General features: G+C 36.4%; 1 protein-coding gene across 1 annotated transcript in view; it reads right to left on the reverse strand.

The window, feature by feature from the left end:
• Positions 1 to 4,812: 4,812 nt before the first annotated feature.
• EMB (embigin) overlaps positions 4,813 to 24,065 on the reverse strand; it is a 47,398-nt gene continuing 28,145 nt past the window's right edge. The window contains exons 6-10 of the mRNA XM_026506933.4: positions 16,760 to 16,887; positions 14,312 to 14,591; positions 13,516 to 13,549; positions 10,244 to 10,298; positions 4,813 to 9,665 (exon numbers count right to left, since the gene is read on the reverse strand). Of these exons, the coding sequence (XP_026362718.1) occupies positions 9,648 to 9,665; positions 10,244 to 10,298; positions 13,516 to 13,549; positions 14,312 to 14,591; positions 16,760 to 16,887 (515 nt within the window). The 3' untranslated portion in view covers positions 4,813 to 9,647. The remainder of the gene's footprint in view (positions 9,666 to 10,243; positions 10,299 to 13,515; positions 13,550 to 14,311; positions 14,592 to 16,759; positions 16,888 to 24,065) is intronic.

A 24,065-nucleotide genomic window follows, 5' to 3' on the forward strand; every position in this document is an offset into this window, starting at 1 on the left:
CCCAGCCTGTCATGCTTTCCCCAGATATATATGTAACTTTAGTCTGGTCTCTGCTTGGACCTCCTCCAGAAAAGCCTTCTAACTACTGTACTTAAATAAAAGCACAAGTTAATCTTTGCGTTTTTTCTTCATAGCATTCTTTATTCCCAGTTAATACATATTTTATTTGCCTTTTTGTTTCCGTCTTCTCCACCAGAAGGTAGGTTCCATGAGGTAAGCACATCACTTTGTTCGCCACTCCATCTCCCAGATGAAGAACCATTATAGGCACACTTGTACAATATATATCTATATCTTGAATGTATAAATGCATGAATAACTGATTATACATCTATGTGCTCATCTGTTATTCTTACACTATCATGAAGTATATATCCTATCTATTATACCGAGATAGTTAGGCTCATAAGCTGATATGACACTGGTCATTTTTTTTAATGGTGAGTTTGTTAAAGGTCTCCTGAAGAGCCTGCGAAGTTGCACATAAATTAGGTTGTTGGTTTCATTTGACACACAGGGAATAGGAAGAAGTTTGGTGAGATTAGACCTTAAGATTAGTTGGTTTTGTTTTTGGGGTTTTTTTGTGTTTTTTTTTTTTTAAGATTTTATTTATTTATTTGATAGAGACAGCCAGCGAGAGAGGGAACACAAGCAGGGGGAGTGGGAGAGAAAGAAGTAGGCTCCTAGTGGAGGAGCCTGATGTGGGGCTCGATCTCAGAATACTGGGATCACACCCTGAGCCTAAGGCAGACACTTAACGACTGTGCCACCCAGGCGCCCCGTTTTTTTTGTTTTGTTTTGTTTTGGGTTTTTTTTTTTGTTTTTGTTTTTGTTTTTTTTTTTTATTTGATGGGAAGAAACCAAAAAAGGAAATGGTTTCAGCTCAGGTCATGATCTCAGGGTCATGATATCGAGTCTCGTGTTAGGCTTCACGCTCAGCAGGGAGTCTACTTGAGATTCCACTCTCCCTCCCGCCCCCCACCCCCCACTCATGCACACACTCTCTCTCAAACAAATAAATCTTTTAAAAAATAAAAGGTCCTATCCTCTCAGCCCAACTGTGACCTAATTCTGAGAAAGTAAACTAGCTTCAAATTATAATCTCCCTAAATACCTCAGCTTCCTTCCTAAATGTAACTTCCTGGATTTCTGAGGCTAAAGCAAAGGGGAAGTGCTGGCTGGTACCCAGTTTTATCCCTCATTTAGCATCAGTTTTGCCAGATAAAACTTAGTAAACTCCACCACATTCTATTATGTGTGGTGTGAAGGGAAAATTGACAAAAATGAACATGTAAGTTCTTATTTATGATATCAGTGGTTCAAAGCTCATGAATGTAAAACATTTTGCCACAGCTCCCAGGATTTTGCAAAAAATCAACTGTCCTAGTTCATTCCTTTGGCAGCATTCTTTCTCAGGTCAGCCCAATGCAAGGCCTGAATTTCAGCTTCTGTCTTTTAATAGCTCTCTTTTGGGCTGAGAAGCTTCCAGTCTAAGCTCAATCCTATGGATACTGATTGTTTTTCTGAAACATATTATTACAGTAATTGGAGCCCATTTAGTCTGTGTGCACAATGGTAGGGACAAAGATACAAAGGAATTAGTACTTTGGCAAATTCCTATGATTAGAACAGAAAAGTAAGAATGACAGATAAATTTCACATAGTTTAAAGTCAGACCAAGAACCGAAAATGAGATCATGTTAGTTGCCATTTCACAAGGGAACATCACCATTTCTCTCTACAACTGACTTTATTGGACAAGTTTTTGAATCATGAACTCAAAGTGTACTTTCACCATGAATTGTTAAGCTCTAAATAATACCATAGAAAATAGCAAGACACTACTTAATAGGTGTGAGATGAGAAGACTAATTTTCATGACCAAGGATTCGTTTTCTTGTGTTTTCCCCCATATAAATAGATCTATATCATTTCTATCATCTCTTCATGAACTTCCATGTTTAAAAAATGCAAAACTTTGGTTTCTGTTTAGATGAGACATATTTGTTATAATGCTTTGCACTCATTTATTTTGTATTTAACTACAGGTTTTGTTTGCTCTGACTCAGGAAACTTCAGGGCTTCACTAGGAGCAAAATTAAAATGTAATTTATGAGTTTCAGAATGTCAGGAGAAGTTTTGAAGACATTGTTTCTGAAAGCATAGAATTTTACTGCTTCCTGAGCAAGCTAACATAGAAGAGCAAACAGGCTGGCTCCTGGTGTCATGAGAGGCAGGTACCTGCCTCACTACGAAGCATGCGCAACCTAATGCTAGCTCTAGACACAAACGGTCTCCTGCCACTGCAAATCACTGTGACCCCTGATTGATCACCCTTATCTCCACCTCTACACGGTAGCAACAAGAATGGCTCCACAACCCTATTCGAAGAAACAAATATGAGTAAATATAGTTATGATAGGGAGATGACATGAATATGAATATTTATTCTGGCATTTGGCATGTGCAAATATATTTTATAAATGTGAAAGGTTTTGATTCTACCTTATGGGTTTTTTAAAATATATATTTTTTAAGATTTTATTTGTTTATTTGTTGGGGGGGGGTGGCACAAGCAGGAGTGGCAGCGGAAGAGGGAGAAGCAGACTCCCTGCCGAGCAAGGAGCCCGATGATGGACTCAATCCCAGGACTCTGGGATCATGACCTGAGCCAAAAGCAGATGCTTAACCAACTGAGCCACCCAGGTGTCCCAATTATGGATTTATTTCCAAAATAAAGCAACCTTTTTTTTTTTTTTTGGTCGGCACTCACATAGGTATGGTTAGCTACAATGAAAGATTTAATATCCATCTCTTACATAGATACAAATAGTTCAGAATAAAGATTCTTATGCTCAGATGATCTTTCTTAAGTTTGTACATAAACACCATCAACCAATCAATGATGGGAAGAAAATTATAAACATGTATTGTCATTTAAATAAAATAAGAAACAGGTTTCTTTTTTCCTGGCCAGGACTATCTGATAAGACATCATAATCTGAGCTCATGGGCTTATAACCATTCCTATTCTTTACTTTTTCACTGGTTTTTAGCTGAACTTTTAGGTTGATTTTCTAACCTAATTATAGGTTAACCTATAATTAAAAAGTAAAAGTTTCTACCATATTCCTTTCTGATTCTAATCATTTAATGCCTGGACTACTCAGTCAATTCAAACATTTTTAAAACATTTTATTTTGAAAAAAATATGGATTCATAGGAAATTGCAAAGATGGTACAGAGAACTCCCATTTACCCTTAATCCCATTTTCCCCAGTGGTTACATTTTAGGTAATTGTAGTACACTATCAAAAAAAGAAATTGGCATTGGTATGATGTGTATATATAGTTCAATGTCTCTTTCACATATGTAGATTCATGGAACCACCAAAATAACAAAATTAATCTATAAAACTTACGTATCATCACAAAGTTTTCCCAAATGCTAATTACATTCGCACCCTCTTCCAGCATTGCTAACCCTTAAGAAACACTAATTTGTTCTCCATCTCTATGATTTTATTTTGAGAATGTCATATAAATGGAATCATACCTTCTAAGATGGGCTTTTTTCACTTAGCATAATGTGCTTGAAATTTGTCTAAGTGTTTGCATGTATCAATAGTTTGTTCCTTTTTATTGCTGAATAATATTCCATGGTTTGAATGTAGTGTTGTTTAAATGGTCACCTATTGTAAGACATTTTGGTTGCTTGGAGTTTGAGGCTATTATGATTAAAGCTGCTATGTACAGTCACATACAGTTTCCTGTGTAGACATAAGTTTTCATTTCTCAAAGATAAATGCCTAGGAATGTGATTGCTGGGTCAGATGGGAAGCATATATTAAGAAACTGCTGCACTACTTCTCAGAATGTCTGTACATCTCCACAAGCAATGTATGTGAGATCTCATTTCTATGCATCCTTGCCAGCATTTGGTATTGTCAGTATTCTTTATTTTAGCTATTCTCATATATGTATAGTAATAGCTCATTGTGGTCTTAATTTGCGTTTCCTTAATGACTAGTGATGTTGAACATCTTTGTATGTGCTTATTTGTCCTCTGAGTATCCTCTTTGCTGAAACATCTTTGTGTCTTTTGCTCATTTTCTAATTGGATTATTTTTGTTTATTCTATTGAATTTTGAGAGTTCTTTATATATTCTAAATATGAAACCTTTGTCAGATATGTAATTTGCAAATATTTTCTCCCAGTGTGTAGTTTGTTTTTTTATCCTCTTAAGAGGATCTTTCGCAGAGTAAAACTTTTAAATTTTGATGAAGTATACATTTTTCTTTTATGGATTGTTTTGATGCCTATGCATTCTTTTACCAAGCCCTAGGTCCCAAAGATTTTATTTTACTTTTCTGCTAAAGGATTTATAGGTTGTTTTTTTTTTAAATCCTATCACTTTTTTAAAAAATTGTAACAAAAATTACCATAAATACATAAAGAATACTTACCATCTTAATCATTTTTAAGTGTACAGTTCAGTAGCATTAAGTATATTCACATTGATGTAAAACAGATCTCCAACTTTTCATCTTGCAGGATTGAAACTATACCCACTAAAGACCTCCCCTCCACCCATCCATTCCCACCCCTCACCCCCAGCCAGAGATAACTACAGGCACACATTTTTGTTGGGCTCTCTTGAGAAGGATGAATCGTTTTACAAAACTTGAATTTTTCTGTGAGTATAATCAAAGGAAAACATTTTTTTCTTTTATCTAGTGCCTTTAAATTCACTTTAAGCCATTATTAAAAGTTTAAAATGCAAAATATATTTTCTAATACTCACTTAAATCTTTAATTTCAAGGACATTTTATTGAATTTAATTGCGTATTAGATACAGTCTTTGAATTATATGCAACAAAAAAGTTTTTTTGAAACATTCCAATACAGATATTTTCTGTGCTATTTACGTAATACAGAAAGGCATTAAGTAGAATTTAGACACATATGCTAAAAAAAAGAAAATATTAAAATTATTAGGAAATATGTCATAATAAATCCATGGTTCTTGGTTTGTTTGTTTTTTTTAAGATTTTATTTATTTATTCGACAGAGATAGAGACAGCCAGCGAGAGAGGGAACACAAGCAGGGGGAGTGGGAGAGGAAGAAGCAGGCTCATAGCAGAGGAGCCTGATGTGGGGCTCGATCCCATAACGCCGGGATCACGCCCTGAGCCAAAGGCAGATGCTTAACCGCTGTGCCACCCAGGCGCCCCCCATGGTTCTTGTTTTTTAAAAAAGTAAAGTTTATGGTCAAATTTATATCTTAAGACATACAAAAGCAGTTAATATAATCATATTTTGTGACATTTTTGTAGTATTAAATAACATAATTACATGTGATAAGTCTAATATTTTCATTTATCAAATAAAACTTAGAAAAATAAGAATTTGTGCTATTCTTGAAGTTAATTACAAAATTAAATAGCAAAATCAATTTTATAAACAAATTTCTTAAACATAATAGATAACACACCAAAATAATATATAGATCTTAACCAATACCCTAAACAAGTTGCCCTAGCATTTTCTCATTTGGAAAATGAGAGAGTAAGAAATATAGATGTTATAAAAGTTAATTGTGTGACTATAAGTAATTTTGACAATGTTATTCATGAGTGATTCTCTCTGATTTTTAAGTAAATTTTATTGTAAAAGCGTAATCAGGCATTCCTGATTCATTGAGAATCACATGGGTATTACTCTGACACATTAATCATGAACATAAGCAAGTGCAAAGAACTGTCCAGTTCATTTCACAGGTTATCAAAAACATGACTTTCTTTCCAACTTCTCTTATGACTGGGAATCATACTTTTGAGTGATAATAAATTTTAATCATATTACTTTTGGAAAGTAATAAATCTCTAAGCTTACTGAATTGTCTCATTCTAGACATTTCTCTCTAGTGAGCCTCACCTGGCATTTTCTAAAGATAGTTCTTTCCCTGACAGTGAATTTCTGTTTATCATTCAAACTTGCTACAGATGTTATTGCTGGGCCCAGGCTAGAACATCCACAGAGTACTTAGCTCCTCCCTGCCGACTGAAAATGTGACCATAAGGTCCGTTTTCTGTCTGTTGTCCTGGTGAAACGATACATACATAGCACCTTCTTTCGTTCTCAGTGTTTGGATGATAAAGTTAATAGTCACACTAGCTATTGAGAAGTAAAATGGTGGTGGTGGGGGTACCGGAAGAAAGAAAGCCTCTCCAAATGAACAAAAGTATCATGATTCTCCACACCACTGCGGGGACACAGTACGCCCTAGCACAGGTCATACAAGACGTAAGGATAAGATTGTGGATCTTATCTAACTGACCATCTAAAAGAGTAAAAGTTTTTTTAAAAGATGCTTGATAGAGATAATAGCCTCATTTTCTAAGATGCAAGTAAGTAGAGGCTTAAGCTGTTCAACATGGTTGTTAAACCTAGACTCCTGAGAAAGACTCCTTGGATTTCAATCCCAGCTCCAAATACCTCATCTCTCTAAGCTTCAGTTTTCTCTTCTCTAATACAGCAGATAATAATAGTTGCTGTAACATAGATGATGCGATGTGGGAATTCAATGAGGTAACATGTCAAAGCATTTAGTACAGTGCCTGTCACTGCTAAGCACTTGACAAATGTCAGTTATTATTATTTAATATTATATATTCTCAATGAAGAACTCAATTCGGCATGTAACTGACCTTCTAGATTCAGTGCAAATACATTCCTAAATATCACAGAATTGAAGATAGGCAGTTCCAGTTTTCTTTTTCTCTAGATAGGATATATTCACAGTTAATGTGAATTAAAGTAGCTATCATGTAAATATGTATAATTTAAGATTCCAAAATAATTGAGTCACTCATCTATTTTTCATTCATCCAATAAATATTAATTCAGAGCATGCTACAAGTAGGTCACTGTGCCTTTAATTAATACCAGAACACATATTGAACTTACTCCCACGTGAAGATGAATGATGGCAATAGGGAGTAAGTCCCTAACTCGCTGCATAGCCTTTTTCAATTAGAAAAATACATTTTCTGTAAGGTAGTATAGTAGATATTCAGTAAACCAAAAATCAAAAAAAAAAATGGATTAAGAGATGATGAGACAGAGGTAAGAAAATCAAGACCGTTGCTGTTGCAGTTGTGAGTGCGGTGGGGAAGGCAATGGGTGCAATGAGCAATGAGAAGGTCAGAGAAACAAAGATTCATAACTAATGAGTCTTAGTTAATAGAGAAGAAGAAAACATGAGTTCTGGGTTTTGACCTGAGTAACCAGAGGCTGAGGAAAAAGAGAAAGATAAAATGGGAGAAGATTTACATTAAAATATAAACTGAATATGAAAGTATCTGGGAGTTTTAAAACATTAAATCTACTTATTCTGCAAAACCCTGTTAGCTGGAAAGATTAACAGAATTTCCCAGGGTGTCTAATACATAAACATGGAGCAGTTTTCCTACTTCAGCTTTTCTGCTTACTTAGTATTTTCAATCAATTTACAATTGGCTATTATGAGTTAATCCATTTATCTTCCACATGAGGTTAGTTAATGAAAGCACTCCATTTTTAATCTAAGAGTCTGAAGTAATTTTCCAGAAGTTCCTCCAGAGAGAATCTAAAAAGCCAAAACTCAACTTTAATTTTCTGAGTACTTTTTCTGCTTAAGGTTACTGAAAAGAATTGCCTTTGCTAGGAAAAACAGCAAGCATTGACACTTAAAAATTCAATTTACTATACAAATATTTCAGATTATTTTACCATGGGGCAGCAATTTCTCTTGCTTGAAAAAATATCTTAGCCTAAACAGTGCGGCAAAATGGAAGGGTACATACCGCGTATGAGCTACAGATTATTTTTGGTTTTATACATACCCAATCATAAATACACCATTTTGAATTGGATTTAGTCAAATAACAGGTCTAATTTTTCACTGAATTCAAATTGTTTATATTAATTAAATGAACTGACTGGTTGTCTGCCATCGTATAGATACCATCCAAGAGAATGTTATCAAATAATGATTTAAACCAATACAATGCATGGCTTATGGCTCTGAGACTAAGAATAAAATGAAATCTGCCATTACTTAAGGGATATATTCTAGTTCAATAAAATGTGCAGGTATAGTTAACACGCTTTTCACAAAAGAGTGCTGCAACAAAATCATGGGCAGCTTCCAAGTCACCACTTTATGTGTATTATTCCTATTAGTAATATTTTTTAACATTAGTTAAGATGTCATATAGATTACAACTTTCATTACCACAATTTTATTATTTTCTCAGCCAGTACATAGTGTACATTTCTATAGGGTATTTTTTACCCAAATCATTGAACTCCTCTTCTCCAAATGTTGAACTCCTAGTCACCAAAAATTGTGGGCTCCTTGCCACCATCCCAAACTCTTCCCCTTTGGCTTCTGATTATTCTGAACTCTGCTATACTGGACCCACCAGCACTAAGGACACCCAGCAGGCTTCACATCATTGTCTTCAACCCAATCTAGTATACTGTAGTATGATTTTAATAGTCTACTCAGAGCCACTGACAATGTTTTGTGCCTATTCGTATTTCATTTGTGTTGGTTACAGTGATTTTATAAAATGTTTCAGTTATACATGCAATAGAAATTATCCTAGTTTTGAAGAAAATTCTAAGGCATCTGCAACAACACAGAAGTACTTTAGTACTTCTGGATTTCAAACAAAGGAATCATGACTATAAAGCACTAATAATGCATTTTTAGATATTTAGCCACCCATGGGTATCAGGACACCAGATATCAAGTCAAAGATACCAGGAAACCATGAACCACAGAAGCATCCCTGTAGCAGGGCTATCTTATGACTACATGGACCTATACCCACAGCATCAACACCAGGTGCAACTTACGAAATCTGAAACCCACAGCATTTAAAAAATGCTCTACATAAAGACTAAAAGTCATTTTTGCCTGGTGTGTGAAAGCAGTGGAGATGAGGAGAACAAAGGGTGGGAAACACGCTTTTGTGGCGATGGGAGATTTGGGGCAAGTATGTGGTTATAGTTCCTTTCCTTAAACCAGTATTTGTGGAGGAAAAGTATGTTCTTCTTGTGGAGATTGTAAATCATTAGCAAAGGCAGAAAGTATTCATTTCCTACTGAAGATGTTTTTATCCAATATGACAGAGGGTGAACATTACATGAAAATTATTACAAATATCTCTAAACATAGTAAGCATGATTGGAGGAAAAAAAAACTTTTTAAGGCAAATGGCAAAAGTTTTCTCTTTAATGAATTCTTTGGTCATAAACAGGTCTTGAACGACATTAGTTCTATGTAGTATTAACTGGTTTTGCTGGTATCTCTTCTGTGCATCCCCTGATGACCAAGATGAAATTAATTATCCTGGGTTATAGCTCATAGAACATATTTAATATAATTTACCTTGCTTTAATGTAAAATAATTACAGAAGGAAAATATATCTTTAGATCTGAGATAGCATATATTATTACAAAGCTACTGCTGAGCATATTGCATAAACTTGTCATCCTTTTAAAAATAAAAACTCAGATGTTCTTAACAGGAAACATAAAGCTGAAGTACAAACTGTACATCTTCCCATGACTCTTGACATGACGTTTCTCATTCACTGGCTCACAGATTCCTGAGTTAAATAAAGCATAATGAAACATAATTAGTATGTCCTGATTGTTCTATAACTTTTATCACTTTAGCAGAGCTAAAGGAAGGAGTGATCTAAATCACTGCCCAAACTAACAGTATCTATTTTCTAAATGCTTTGGAAAAAAATGTTGATCAACTATGAAAATTTTGATTCTAATCAGTAAAGAAAATAAGCTACTATGGATTTGTTCATCATGCCAAATAAATGGGAGTATAGGAGAATAAAAAAAGGAGAATCCAGAAAACCTAAGAGAGGGGGGAAAAAAAACTACATGAAAAGTAGGAAAAGGAACTAGCCCATGGTGACAAATATATACACATATATATCGGTAGTGCAAGATTTATTTTTAGATTGGTTGCTACATGTTCTCTGATAGAAAAAAGATGTCATTTATTTTTGTATAACTATATATTTTCTCCTATAATATTCTCAACAACTATATTCAAACACATGTGAATGATTAGGTCTCATGTGAAACTAAAAAACGTAGCTGGAATAATAGTCTATGTATAGTGGATTTTACCTTTTATTTGGAATATCATTTGGAAGTAACTTACATTTTTTCTGTTCCTGGGGGCATTATTTTCTATGCCGTTGCTATCGTCTGATTTCCTGTACAGAAAACAAAAAGGAAAATCACTAGATATTTATATTACATTAAATCAAGTCAGTACATTTTCTCTATTGTGGCCATCAGGTTAAAATGTAAAAGGTCAATAAAGACAATTCATTTCTCCTAAAAATGTTTTACTCATAATGTTGATTTTGTTTTTCTACCATTGCTTAGAGAACTGTTGCCACAGAGGACAGTGACCAGTCCTGTTTATTTTACACAGAGGGAGAAGTGCTTCTCCCCCAGCATGAGTGAGGACTTGGGTATATGACCATAACTTGTGAGCAGTTTTGAGGCCTGCAAGATAATAGCCAATCAGAAATTCAGCCAACATGTGAGATACTGGTGCTGTAATCTGACATGTTTATTACAATGAATTAGAGGTTAAACATGGTTGTCTACCCAATGTGTCTCAGGGCAAGGCTACAAATGCGGCCTTCAGATTCTTAAGACAAGAATGACTAAACTAGGTAATAAGAGTGCACAATGAATACCCTTCCAGGTGTTATGGGGAGGCCTGAGCTCATTAAGCTATCACCACCAGATAATAAATTCAACCACCTAATCCAAATTGGCAGGGGGGGGGGGCTGGCAGATGAGATTATATGGATTAAATATATGAGTGGTCAGATAAACAAATGAACTCCTCATTGAAATAGTTGAAGTGACAGGCTTGTTTTGATGTTACACATTTAGTACTATTTTTAAGATTTATTTTCATCAAGAAACTCTATGACTCTTCCTGGCATCTAAACATATAAGCGTTATATGTAAAACGTAATGATTATATATATATAATATTTTATACACACACACACACACACACACTGTCAAGAAAAATTTATCTCCTAACTAAAAATTCTAGAGCCCCACGTTGGGCGTAGAGATTACTTTAAAAAAAAAAAAAAAGTGCATTGCTAACTAAAAATTCTAAAAGAACATTGGTAAAAGGTTGCTGCAAATGAGTTCAAGTGCCCTTGATACTTGTATTAAATCTAAAAATATTGAAATAAGAAATAAACAAAAAATAAACACTACCAGCACTCTCTGTGAACAGTACAGGGTAGAGAATATTATGTACACTATCCCAATTATCAATAAAAGAAAGCAAATCATTTATACTATAGATTGAATCAGTCTGACGTTGCTCCTAAAATATTCTAGAAAAAAATATTTTAAAAATATTTTTAAATGAGGGTAAGCTACATAAATGAAAATTAAGTATTGGTACATCTACTCCACACTGTTCTGGTGCCGCCGTTTCAGAGTGTGTCTTTAACAAACCGGAATCCTCGGAGACAGGAGCAGCCTCCAAATGTGACTGCAGGGGAATAAAGGGCCAGAAACACTGGGGAAGCTGAGCTGGGACAACAGCATTTGGGTAAGGCTACAACTGTCTTGTTTTTTATATGACTCCATGTATAAGAATGGGAATCAGTACCTGGGAGCCAGAAAGATAAACATTCAAAGCACTATAAACAAGATGTCCAAGTTCACCAGAAAGAGGTGCAGTCTCCTTCCAACTGTAAGAGTTTATGCCAAGACAACACTGTTTGGCTTTGTTTTTCCTATCGGAGGTTATGGAACTCCTGATATAATTATTTCATGCCCTTACTTCAGAAGCTCCTATCGTGTTGATTTATTTTACCTGCCATATATGAACTGAGTAAAAATAACTATTTGAATAATGTCTACGAATATCTGAATGACAGCTGTCCACCCCACTCCTGTTCTTTCACAATGGCGAGAGACCACACCTCAGAACTGGTGGTGGCTGATGAAGATAAAGTTAAGTGCCATTCTGCGTTGGTTGTATTTGCTCAAACCTTCCATTTCCTACGTTTCTTTCAGCTGCTTTGATCTGATCTTGTTTTCCTGGTCCAGCCCTTGGCTGTGTGACTCAGACTTTCATCCCAATCTTGGGCACCTCCATCACTGGACTCCAAGCTCAGTCCTCTGGCTTAGAGAAACTAGTAACTCCCGTCTTCACCAAACTAAATTATATCCCTGATAATTTTCTTCTCAGCCCTCCTCATGTTCCACTCTGAACAAAGGGGCTGTAAAAGAACCTAGGGCACAATATGTGTTCTTTCAAAAATAGTGACTAATAAAATTCTAGGCCAGCGATTTTCCATATGAGAGAGAATCAGTGATAGACATTTTAAAGAAATACAGGTGCCCAGATACCAATCCCAGAGGTTCTGATCCAGGAGATCCAGTAAAGTCTGAGCAACTGTATTTTTAAGGAACATTCTAAGTGACCAAAATATAGCCAGGGTTAAGAAATACTGCTTTTCTTTACACAAATAATACTTCCTTATGGTTATTGAATACCTCTGTGCATCAAAGCCTATGCTAAGCATTTTTACAAACAGAATATCATTTAATCCAAAAGCCTTATAAGGCAAATACTATCATTAAAGCCATTTTATTGCTGACGAAATTGAAGCACAGAGCGGTAAAAAATGAATGGGGGGGGACCAAATGTAGACAGGCGAACTCCACATGCCTCTCCGTGACATGCATGTGTACAGAAAATAACACACACATAATATACTCTTGTGTTTTTGCCTAACTGGAAACTATTTTTTAATGTAAATTCAATTAGCCAACATACAGTACATCGTTAGTTTCAGATGTAGACTTCAGTAACTCATCAGTGGCATATAACACCAAGTGCTCATCACATCACGTGCCCTCCTTAATCCCCATCCCCCCACCCACCTCCCCTCCAGCAGCTCTCAGTTTGCTTCCTGTAGTTAAGAGTCTCTCATGGTTTGTCTCCCTCTTTGATTTCTTCCCATTCAGTTTTCCCTCCCTTCCCTTATGATCCTCTGCACTATTCCTTATATTCCACATCTGAGTGAAACCGTATGATAATTATGTTTCTCTGATTGACTTATTTCATTCAGCATACTCTACCCTCCAGTTCCACCCATGGCGGTGTAAATGGTAAGATGTCATCCTTTCTGATGGCTGAGTAATAGTCCATTGAATATATATACCACATCTGCTTTATCTATTCCTCTAAAAAATGGATATCTTGGCTCCTTCCATAGTTTGGCTATTACTGCTACAAACATTGGGGTGCACTTCAGATCACTACCTCTGTATCTTTGGGGTAAATACCTAGTCTAACTGCAAACTTTTTGTTCAATTTCATATTTATCTGTATTTTACTCAAGTGAAAATTAATCTGTAAAAAATAATACTTACAACTGTACAGCTTGTTCAAATTCTTTCCCATCATCTGTGTAACAAAAGAGGGATTTATTAAGATTGGTTTATTATTCTTACAGAGCATGTATATTGAATTCAACTTTCCCCATGTTAAGAACGCATGGTGTGGTTTTCCCTCTTTGGAACGAGAGAGAGACATACTACGTGAGATGCTTGCACATCCATCACATTCTCCTCTTTCCCTGTTCTCCAGACCTTACCTGCAATTTTGATCAAGTATAGTCTAGTGCCTGGGATTTTCAAAATCAGACTGATTGGTTTGTAATTCTTTAAGTTACTAAAAATTTAGTAAAAATCAGAGAAGAATACAGAATGTAAGATAAATTTTCTTAGGGTACCACTGGTTTCTCAACCTGCAATCGATCAAGCACATGCTACAAAAATAGAGAACTGACCAAACAATGTCTCTTTTATAAGAACTCCAGAGCGTTGGACAAAATATGTTTAAGTGAGTTATCTAAGTGAAAGACTGTCTTTGAGATCTTTTATGTTAAGCTATCATGGAATCTTCTAATATTCTAGTACCAAAGCACATATCACCTATTATTTGGTGTTTAGGTACAAGTAACACAGAAGCAAAAGGAGAAAAAGTGTATTTTCATACTAAAAATTTTTAGGAAGCAAAGACCATCAATATAAGTTCACAGCACTGTCACCGTTAATATTAAATAAATACCCCTCCAAATAACAAAAGTTTAATATTTCCCCCAAACTCTAAAGCCACTATATCAAGTCATAACATAAGAACATTATCTAAAAAAAGAAACCTTACCTGTGTGCATCTTTTTCTTTTGGGTGTACATTTCACAAAACAGAATAACAGACACTAAAAGAACAACTTCAACAACTATTCCAAGAAATGGCTTGAGCGGCACCAAATAACTCAGCACAACAAGTTCCACGCGTTCTTGGCTCTCGCCCAACTCGAACACTGCATGGCACCAGTAAGATCCCTTATCGGCTTCTGAAAGTTGCATTATCCTGAGCCTTGTTTCATTAGCATTTGTTCCATTGATCGCATACTTATCATTCATACGAACATCAACAGGAACCTAATATAAGGAAACATTAAAACCCATTCCTATCATATTGCTTAAAAGACACATGTCCTAAATGATCAAGTTTTGAGCAAAAGCTATAAGGCATATTAAAGTTTATGAGAAGTTTACATAACGGAGTCTAAGAGCTTCATCTCCCAAAGGTAGCAAAGGGAAGGGATATTTTAAGTGCTAAGCACTCAGTGTTTGATACTATAGTGTAGGTCATCATGGGTAAATATTAGAATTAAAGATACAGAAAAATTTCAGCCATCTGGATTTCTCGATCTAATCCCCGACTAGCTGTTCAAAGTACTTCCTCCTTCACAAGATCAGGCACAGAACAAATCAACTCCTGAATTAATGAATTAATGAAGCTATTAGATGTGATCATTCCTACAAAGGAAGATCACTGGCTGCTGAAACTGTGAGTTCCTCAGACCGGAAATGAGGATGAAATCTCCAGGCCTTCGAAAATGATGTAGAGGGAATGGTAGAAATCCCCTGTGAGCCCGGTATACGTGGCTGTCTGCACACCTGTCTTCTCATATCTGAATTTCTTTCTTTCTCAGGCAAGCTGGCTTCTGAGATTCACTGGATGTTCCCCAGCCTCTCAACAGCCACACTAAGCTATTTTGGAGCTGATTTATTTAATCCGTTTAAATTAAAACATATTCTCAGGCCATCTGATGCCTTCACTGTGCTATCACTCAACTACACTGCTCAATAACACTAATCCGCATACAAATATTCTGGGAGGTTATCTGATGAAGAACTGTCTGTGAGTTTGTTATTTGCACCCCCCCCCATTAAAGCAACCTGGCTCCCTGTGCACAAGTACTGTCTGTGATGCTTGTTCAAACGTACCCTAACTCGAAGCTGATAAATCAAAGTAATGCATGTTTAATGGGCACTCCAGGTGATTCCAATGCAGATGGTCGGTCTACATTTTGAAAAAACACTTGACTTAAAGTTGTGACCTGTACCCACTTCCCTACACTTCCCTCACATCGTAACATGACCCATGCTTAGGGCCAAATTGAGAGAAAATTACTATAGCAAATGGAGAGAAGCACAGACTACATTCTAAGAGTTTAATACAATTAGATTTAGGTTATTTTTTGCCTCGTATCACATATAAATAAGTTAGGCTATTTCAAGTACTACAACTGATATTTATCTTTATAAATTTATATACATGTTTTTTAAATATATATCTACACAAAATGATTGCCTTTCCTAATCATCAATAAGAAGATAAGCAGAAATATTAATGGTTTAAGTCTACTCCTCAGTGATTTGGAGCTTTCTTTGAAAAGTCTAACCAATGTTATCACAGAATCAGTTCCCTTCAACAGTCTATGGTGGTATCAGTTCTGTCTAAGAAGGAACGTAGTATTTCATTGTAAGATCTACACTGTCTCATACTGTCCGTCCCTCCTAGAATTACAGCTTGCCTTTGCAGGACTTTAATTTCAATGCTAATTAGTACCAGAGCAATAGACAGGTGTCCCATGAAGGACAATGTCCTAAATTTCCCTGCTATTAGAGGCTATTTGGGAGGAAGAAAGAGAGTGAGAAGTGATTTTCTGAATTCTCATGTTTTCCTTATTATCAGCTCTTTGAATAGCCATTAATTCTGTAATAGGAATGTAGTCCTTGGCTTCCCTTAGGATTCTGGAAGGCCAAAAGAGGCCAATGACACTTACTGAAAAAACCCAAGACCTAAGTTGAAGTTACCAAATCTTCATTCTTTTCTCAAATGGCACCACCGTATTGCATTCTTTCACAAATGTTTCCAGAGACAGAAGCTGGAAAAGAAAACTACCTTTTTTTCTAGATACTTCCATGGAATAAGAAAAAAGAATCTTTTTGTTAGGGCTATTTCTAAACTCATCAACTAAAAATTAATTATAACTTCCTTTCAAAAAATTTAAATAAGTTGCTAAATCTAAAAAACAAAGTACCAGTTAAAACATTAAAAGTGTCTTCAGATGTATAATGTAATACGCTAAAAACATGAAATGACAACGCCACGGTTCTTTCTTTATGAAGACATATTACATAGTAAGATAACAGAAGTACACATAGTCCTAGGAATTCCGAGTCTGTTAATAATCTTATTATTTATGAAATAAAAGTTTTCATTTTGTTTTCTTCAAATCACAGAAATATGATCTTACCTGTACACTTTCATTACTACTGTACCAGGTCCAATTTAAAGGAGAACAGTGTTGACATTTACATATCAAGACAGTTGAATCCCCCACATATGTGATCAATGGCTTGTTTATTCCTTGAACTTCAGGGACTAACAAAAATTCAGAGAAATATATGTTACTGAAAGAGTTTGAATAGGGAAATGTATTCAAGTTGAAGACAAATTCTCCTTTCATTTTCTCATCAATATGATTTTCTTTACATAATTGTAGTTTCATATAACATGGAACTATTTTTTAAATCGGAATGTAGTTGACACACAGTGTTACATTAGTTTCCAGTGGACAACACAGTGATCAGACAAGTCTACATGTTATGCCATGCTCACATGTGTACCTACCATGAAATCCTATTATAATATCATAGACTATATCCCTTATGCTGTCCCTTTCATTCCCCTGACTTATCCACTCCATAACTGGAATCCTATACCTCCCACTCCCCTTTACCCATTTTGTCCATTTCCCCCACCACACCCCACCGCTCTGGCAACCACCAGTTTGTTGTCTCCATTTATGACTCTTCTTCTACTTTTTTTGTTTGTTTACTTGTTTTGGATGATATATTTCCTAAGAAAGTCTGAGGGAGGTGCCATTAGTAACAGAATAAAAATGGCCACTGAATTTAGAAAAATTAAGTTTTAAGGATATGAATAACTTGGTAAAGAAAATTAAAACATAAGAACATAAGCAAAGCAATAAAGACAGCCAACAGCTCCATGGTGGAATCAGTTTCTTCTCATTGACCTCAAAGGATATACTTGTGTGTGCACTTATACTGGAAGTGTAGACTGAAAAACAAAGATTACTTTTTTTCTTTTACTCATTTGAGCAGTTTTTTAGTTTTATGTTTTTCCCTTTTTTGTTTGGCAACAGAAAGTATAAAATTATGTCCAAATTTTTAAGGCTATATTGACAAATTTTATAAATATTGCTTGATATTCACTTGTTATCCTATGTTTATATTTTGTTTTGGGGAGAGCGAGGGCAGAAACAGAAAGATCAGGTTTAAGTACTAAAGTTAGGTTTCTAGATTAAATACATTTTTAAGTGCTCTTGGCTTTGTACTACCCAAAGATAATTGGGCATTTGCTGGATGTATGAATCAGAAAGATGAGTAAGGGGGAAATAATTGGTAATGACTAGAAAAGAAATTCTGACTTTTACCAGAGAAGTGGTAAAAATAGGGTTGGAGAATAGGATTTCTTTATGGGTTCTGTCCTCAGGTGATTAAGGTTACAATGATGGGTGTGGGAAGTCTTTCTTCCTTATTGTTTAAAATGTGCCTAAAGGGGGTGTCTTAGTCTGTTAAGCATCTGCCTTCAGCTCAGGTCAGGGTCTCAGGGGCCCCTGCTCAGCAGGGAGTCTCCTTCTCCCTCTCCCTCTGCCCCTCCTCACCCCCCACCTGTGCTCTCTCTCTCTCTAATAAATAAAATCTTTTAAAAATAAATAAAATGTGCCTAAATACAATCGCACATATCACCCTCTCCTTCATCAAGGCTGCTGCTGTTGAATGAGGCAGTGGTAATAAAAAAAGAGATGCAATTAAGAGGAAGGTATGTCACCCATGACAGCATAAATGCTTCGAGTAATTCATACAAAAGATAATAGAGCAATCTGTAAATCAATTGTTCTCACACTTTTCATAACCAAGGAAACATGTTTTGATGAAACAGAATGGGCTACAATTTTACATTAACCAAAGCTGTGAACTGCTGATCAGAATTTATAATCACCCACTAATACTTTATGAAGACCTAGTTAGGTACCACTAGGGCACTCCTGAGAGAAGGGAGAGGGAGCACATGTGACTACCTTGATTTAAGACATCCCAGCCAGGAGATATCCTGAGCACTCTTTTTGACTGAGGCCACTAGTGTCCCACACTCCCCATCGGTCACCATCAGGCTGAGGGATATTTAGTTAATATGTGGTTAATATGTGTCCATTTCAAAGGTCACATCATTAAGTGTTTGAAAGTCGTCAGCACAATGTGACAATGATGTGACAAAGAACTGATTTGGGTCCAGGAAAGACATACACTCAAATTACAGTTTCAGTGTTACTAACGTTGAGGACTTAGGTAGGTCATGACCCATCCTGCCATGTTGTAGTAAAGGACCGAGATCATAATAAATAAAGTGTTTGGTGCAAAGTAAACACCACAAAATTTTGATCATGTACCGGTACCGCTCTTCTTAACTGACCTCTCTTACAACTGGTAATGCCCATGGCCTTATTACATAGAGGTCATGAGCCAGCTTACTGGGATAGGTCATCATCGTGTGCAAGAATGGTTTCCAGGTCAGCCAGTCATGTGGAACAGAGAAGAAATAAGACTTAGAATAAAAAAAGAGAACTGGAAATTCATCTGAATACATCTCAGAACTGCAGAACACATAAAAAACACCCCAAAACATGGGTAAGGCTCCAAACTGAATCCTTTATAGACCACCCTGTCCATGTGAGAAAGGAGATTAAAAGAGTAAAATGATGAAAAATTCAAGGGGATGAATGCCCAGGAGACAAGGCCCAAAAGAAAGAAGAAAAAGGAGCTTTGAGATCCTTCTATTAAAAGATCTATTAAACAACTTAGTGAAGCTGTAAAACAAATTCCACTGCTTGAAACACACATTCAAGTACTTGGCGAAAGCAGCTGAATAAGATTTTTGTGTGAGGATTACAATTTCAGTATAAATTAAAATTTAAGTTAGGGTGCCACATGACTGCTCCTTACCATAACAAGAAATTAAACTGGTTAAAAAGTTAAAAAGAAAATCTTGTTTCCACACCTGTGTAGTATATGGAGCAGAAAAAACACATGGAATAATAGTAACTTAACATATTATATAAAATCTGAGAATAAAAAGAAAAGGGCTCATTCACCACATACTGATTTTAACAAGAAAAAGCAGAATAAAGCAACTGATACTTTGACATACCTATGAGTGAAATTTTTAAATAAGAGAAAAACTGCTATCCACATGCATTTTTTTTAAATAAAAGTAAAGACTGTGTCTCTCATGTAAATCTTCTCCCTATTAAGTCAAGCTACTTTTGTTCAATTTCCGCAGTCTGTGGCTATCCTCTCTGGGCTCATCCGGGGACCCAGATAGCAGTCTACTGCAGGAAAATAACCAATACAAGAAAACTGGAAGCAACTCTAGGATCCAAGAGAACAGGCTGACCATCTGTCCCAATATTAATGTAACTATATTTTAAGTTCTTGAGAAACAAGACAATAAATTTCAGCATCAAAATGTTACAGGCCTAAATTACGCTGAACCACAGAATATTTCATTTTGGTTTTTTTTTTTTAAGATTTTGTTTTTCATTTATTTATAATGTTTGACAGAGAGAGAGACAGCTCAAGCAGGGGGAGTGGCAGGCCGAGGGAGAGAGAGAAGCGGGCTCCCCGTCAAGCAAGGACCCTGGGATCATGACCTGAGCTGAAGGCAAATGCTTAACCGACTGAGCCACCCAGGCGCCCCCACTCTGGTTGGTTGGTTGGTTTGTTTGTTTGTTTGTTTGTTTGTTTGTTTGTTTGTTTTTGCGGTAGATGGTTTCCTCACTAGACACTGGAGCTGGTGGCAATTAAAGGCTGAGCAGTGGCCTGTGCACTGAAGTACCTGGTGACCTCACTAGAAAGTCCCTCCTCTCATTCAGCCCTCCAGTTTTCCAGTCCTAGAGAGGAGGATTATCCTGGATTAGTCATGGTCCAGGGCACTGACTGGGCCCTCTTTTCGAGGGATAGAAATCTGGAGGTATAAATAACTCAGCCTCATGCTCAGCATATTTTTCCTGGCTCAGGAGGGTGTTATCTTCCTGTCTAGAGGAGTAAAGACCTAACTGACCTTGGGCTGGGAAGGAATTCATGGCTCTGCTTTGGCTTAAGGTTAGTACGACCTCATTGAGGAAAAAGAAGCCTTCCATGAGGCAAAGCCTTCCAAGAATTTCAGCAATGTTCGTGGCCAAGGCTGGCCAATAATAAAATGTTACTTTGCCTTAGTGTCCCCTTTTTTTGTGTATATTTCCTTACTTGAGATTTTGTTGGGAAAAGGATTGATTAGACCAAGTGAGAAGGAAGTTATTCGAGGGCCTCCTGACAAAACATTATCAATCTATCAGTTCAAGACCACGTCCTAGTCATACTTCATTCCAGTATGCCCAACACCTGGTGTGGCTTTATTGTTAAACGTTAAATGAAGTATAGAGAACATAGAAGCTCCTGGAAAGGTCAACCCTACTTTTGGGGAGGCCTCAACTAGAGACCTGCAGATTAAGCAGAGATTCAAGCTTGGCTAAAATAAGGATTCTTTTCTGAAGCCACCAAGTTCCTTCCAAACCTCAGATGAAGCAGAGCCACCCTTCTTGAGCTCCACGTGAAAAGGTGCAACAGGTCCATATCTGGCACCATTGTCCAACAGTGCAGGTCTGCTATAGTTACTTCTAGAACCAGGTGAGGCTTGCCTCGAAACAAACACTGCTTTGAAGGCAGAATTTGAAACCGGTTGTGTTGGCCACTAGTCAAGGGCAGTTTCTGCTTTCCCAGCGTGTTGATCTCCAATCCCAGATACCTACCCTAGTTCTCCGTCTCTGCATGACTCTTTCTGGAAATTAATTAGGTCATGCTTTATCAGGAAAATGTGTATTGAAATACGATCAAAATACTAGAATCTACCCATAGGCTAAGAATCAAAAGTAGAAGAAAGGCAACATTTGGGGGGAAAACATAGCAGAAGCTACACAGTTTTTCAGTAAGCCTCTAAGAGGCACCAGACTAAAAAGCATGAGGGGTAGCTGAAAGGGGCTTTTCAAGAAAATGTTGGATATTTCATGGGGTTTGGGTGAGGAACATAGGGCTATGCTATTAAACTATTCCAATGAAATATTAAGATCAGGGGATAGACTACAGACTGTGCTGACTTAGTGATTGATGCCACAGGGAAACAAACCCAAACTTCTATTTTCTTGACTAGCCCTAGATTAATGGTCAAGAGGACATTAGCCACTGCTCTGCTCTGCTTTCCATGGCTGATAACAGCAGTGTGGAGCTAAATTATAAAATGCACCATGGTCGGGAAACACTCGTTTGCTGGAACATCTCCAGAGGTCCCAGTTGGTTCTGGGCTGCTACTTATGTTTGGAAATATTTATGCAAAGAAGCACAGTGATACAGTATTCTAATGTGTTCTTTTGACCTTTTGAAACTTTGGATAAGGCAGGAGTAGTGAGAGTCTTGGGATTGAGAGAATCCAAGTTTGAAGATGGTGAAATTGCTGATTCACATAGTGTCTAAGATGGGGTCCAGGATCTACCTGGTGACAGTAAAAGCTGTATGGAATTGTAAAGTTAGAGATTTATATCATGAACTAGAAACAAACCAGCCTGGGCCACTTTGGCTCAAGGACATTTAGGTACAATCAAATTAGGGAAAAGATTCTTCCACACAAAGACAACTAACTAGACTTCAACCCCGGGGCTTGAAGCTGAAGTTCCAACTGATTCTACTATAGTACTATTCCGTATTTTGACTCCTTGGATACTTACTAGTGAAGACGGATGGCTAGGCCAAGAGAGGTTTCACAGCACTTGGTACCATCAAAATCTTACCATGACTTCTAAAAAGTTCTATGTGCCATCACTTATCCTTCACCAACTAAATTTCTGCATCTTTCTACTAAGAGATTTTAACATTGATGAATGTTATAGACGTTTTCAGCAACTACATCAGAATAGTTGACCTGCTACTGAGAAGCATTGTAGCCCACCACTCTTCTATCTTGAATGAAAAGTAATCACCGGCATGTTGCAAGCTTCCAGCAAGACTTTTGCTCTCTCTCCTGTACCGCCATCAACAGCCAAACACAAAAAGTCAGCAGTTTTTGCATTGTGCTAATCAGTGATGTTGAGGCCCTTTTACAATCTTGTAGTAATAAATCAACCAGCTCCCATAAAGGCAGAAGCCGGGGCTTTGCTGATGAATTGTTCCAAGGACTCAGGCTCATGCAGTAGTTGACTCATAGTCAATGGCAGAATGGGGGTTTTTTTTTGGCTGAATTTAAAATAAAGGATAAAAAAGGCTTTTCAACCACACTCAACTGTAGGATTGCTAAGAAAAATTAGCCTTCTTCTTAGGAAAACCCATAAGCAAGTCATGTGGAGACATAATATAATAGGATATTTATAAAAATAGATGCCATCCTATAAGCCTTATAGATCTAATTAAATAATAACTATAATATGAATTGTTCTGCAGATGCCTTTAAATTGTAATCAAATGAAATTATTTCTCCAAGCAATATTCAATTTAGATGAATTACAGGAAATTATTATTTCACCAAAGAAGATCTGGAAAGGCCCAACTTATTAATTTTATAAATGTCTTTGAGACATAGTACATACTTAAAAGTTATATTAATGTTAAGTGGGCATTACAAACTAATAAACTGAACTAAACTAATTTAAGAAAACTTTGAAAAGAAAAAAAACAGTAAATATTCAGTGGCTTTTTGCATTCCTCAAGCACTTGATTTCAAACCTAAGCCAGTGTTTGTGCTCCCGACACCAGCCAGAATCAGCCTAGTCCTTTCAAAATAGATATGGAATCCAGAGGCTTTCTCCAAGACCATAGGGCATTAAATGTATTGGTATATTGAAAAGTAAAATGCTTCTGTCAATCTTCACATTAGAGGCAAGACCGATTATGGTCAAAAAATAATTTAAGTAATTTATTATATGAGAGCTAATAGGAAAAAGCATAATATATTCAATATTTAAACTTGGAACAGGTGTAACTAGTACATATTTCTAGAAAACAGTCCTATTTAGATGGGGAAGAAAGCAATTTTTAAAATTGAATCTCCTGGAATCACCTAAAGCCTCAAGGTTTGATGAGTATTCCCTCAAAATCTACAGGTCTTCTTTACATATTTAAAGGAGACACAATAAAATGTTTAGTAGAGGATAATGTGTCTGTGCATGTGTTTAATATCCTTTTAGCTATTAGGAAGGAAAGAAGGGAGGAGGGGGATGGGAAGGGAGGGAAGGAAAGAAAAAGACAAGGGAAGGAAGGGAATAAGGGCAGGAAATATACAGTGCATCTATCCTTCACTAAATTAAATTAAGCAAACAGAGGAAAGGAGGTTAAGAGAGAATGTACACACATGATCAAAGTAAAGGATGGGAATAGTTTCTGCCTTCGCAAAGACCAAATTGCATAAATACAAGGATTTATTATATTTACCAAGTAGGAACACTTACAAAACCA

Source organism: Ursus arctos, unplaced genomic scaffold (assembly GCF_023065955.2).
Source record: "Ursus arctos isolate Adak ecotype North America unplaced genomic scaffold, UrsArc2.0 scaffold_15, whole genome shotgun sequence".
In the NCBI taxonomy this organism is placed as follows: Eukaryota; Metazoa; Chordata; class Mammalia; order Carnivora; family Ursidae; genus Ursus; species Ursus arctos.